A 548-nucleotide genomic window follows, 5' to 3' on the forward strand; every position below is an offset into this window, starting at 1 on the left:
CTCAGTGAAATATTTGTTCTAAGTAAAATTTCAGTTAGGCAACTGAAGCTATTTAAAGGATACTCCAAAAAAGGAAGGAAAAAAAAAAAAAAAAGCACTGTTTGCATTAAAGACTTCTGAGGGGAAAAAAAAGAAGAAAATACTCACCCACTTTCGGATGCACTCACAATATACTGTTTGTCACTGGAGGCACAAGCTTTAGACAAACAAGTGATTGAAGCCGTGTGACCAAACAACAGCGCTCGGGGATTAACCTAGAAATGCAAATAAATAAATAAATAAATAACCTTTTAACTAGGAATCCTGTCAAATTTCCCATGTAACATACAGATACAGATAAAACTGCTTAGAATGCCAAAAGCTGAGAGCAGCAAAACAGTGAATTTCCAACCCACTGAAGGCTCACCATCACCCAGCCTAATAATTCTGAAATAAAAACTGAAGCCGCCCAAGGTGATGTTATTTGTCCAGGATCACACAGAGTGTGATGAAGTCACAATTCAAACCAAGTACTCTTGAAGACTTTTTTTTTTTTGGGGGGGGGGGGG

At 37.8% G+C, this 548-nt stretch overlaps 1 protein-coding gene across 1 annotated transcript in view; it reads right to left on the reverse strand.

Annotated features, from left to right (window-relative positions):
* Nucleotides 1-548, reverse strand: part of WDR7 (WD repeat domain 7) — a 526340-nt gene that overhangs the window by 487366 nt on the left and 38426 nt on the right. Inside the window, exon 2 of the mRNA XM_042780241.1 lies at nt 148-254. Within this exon, the coding sequence (XP_042636175.1) occupies nt 148-254 (107 nt within the window). The remainder of the gene's footprint in view (nt 1-147; nt 255-548) is intronic.

This window comes from Orycteropus afer, unplaced genomic scaffold, assembly GCF_000298275.1.
Source record: "Orycteropus afer afer isolate SDZICR_OR568_19922 unplaced genomic scaffold, OryAfe1.0 scaffold00029, whole genome shotgun sequence".
Classification (NCBI taxonomy): Eukaryota; Metazoa; Chordata; class Mammalia; order Tubulidentata; family Orycteropodidae; genus Orycteropus; species Orycteropus afer.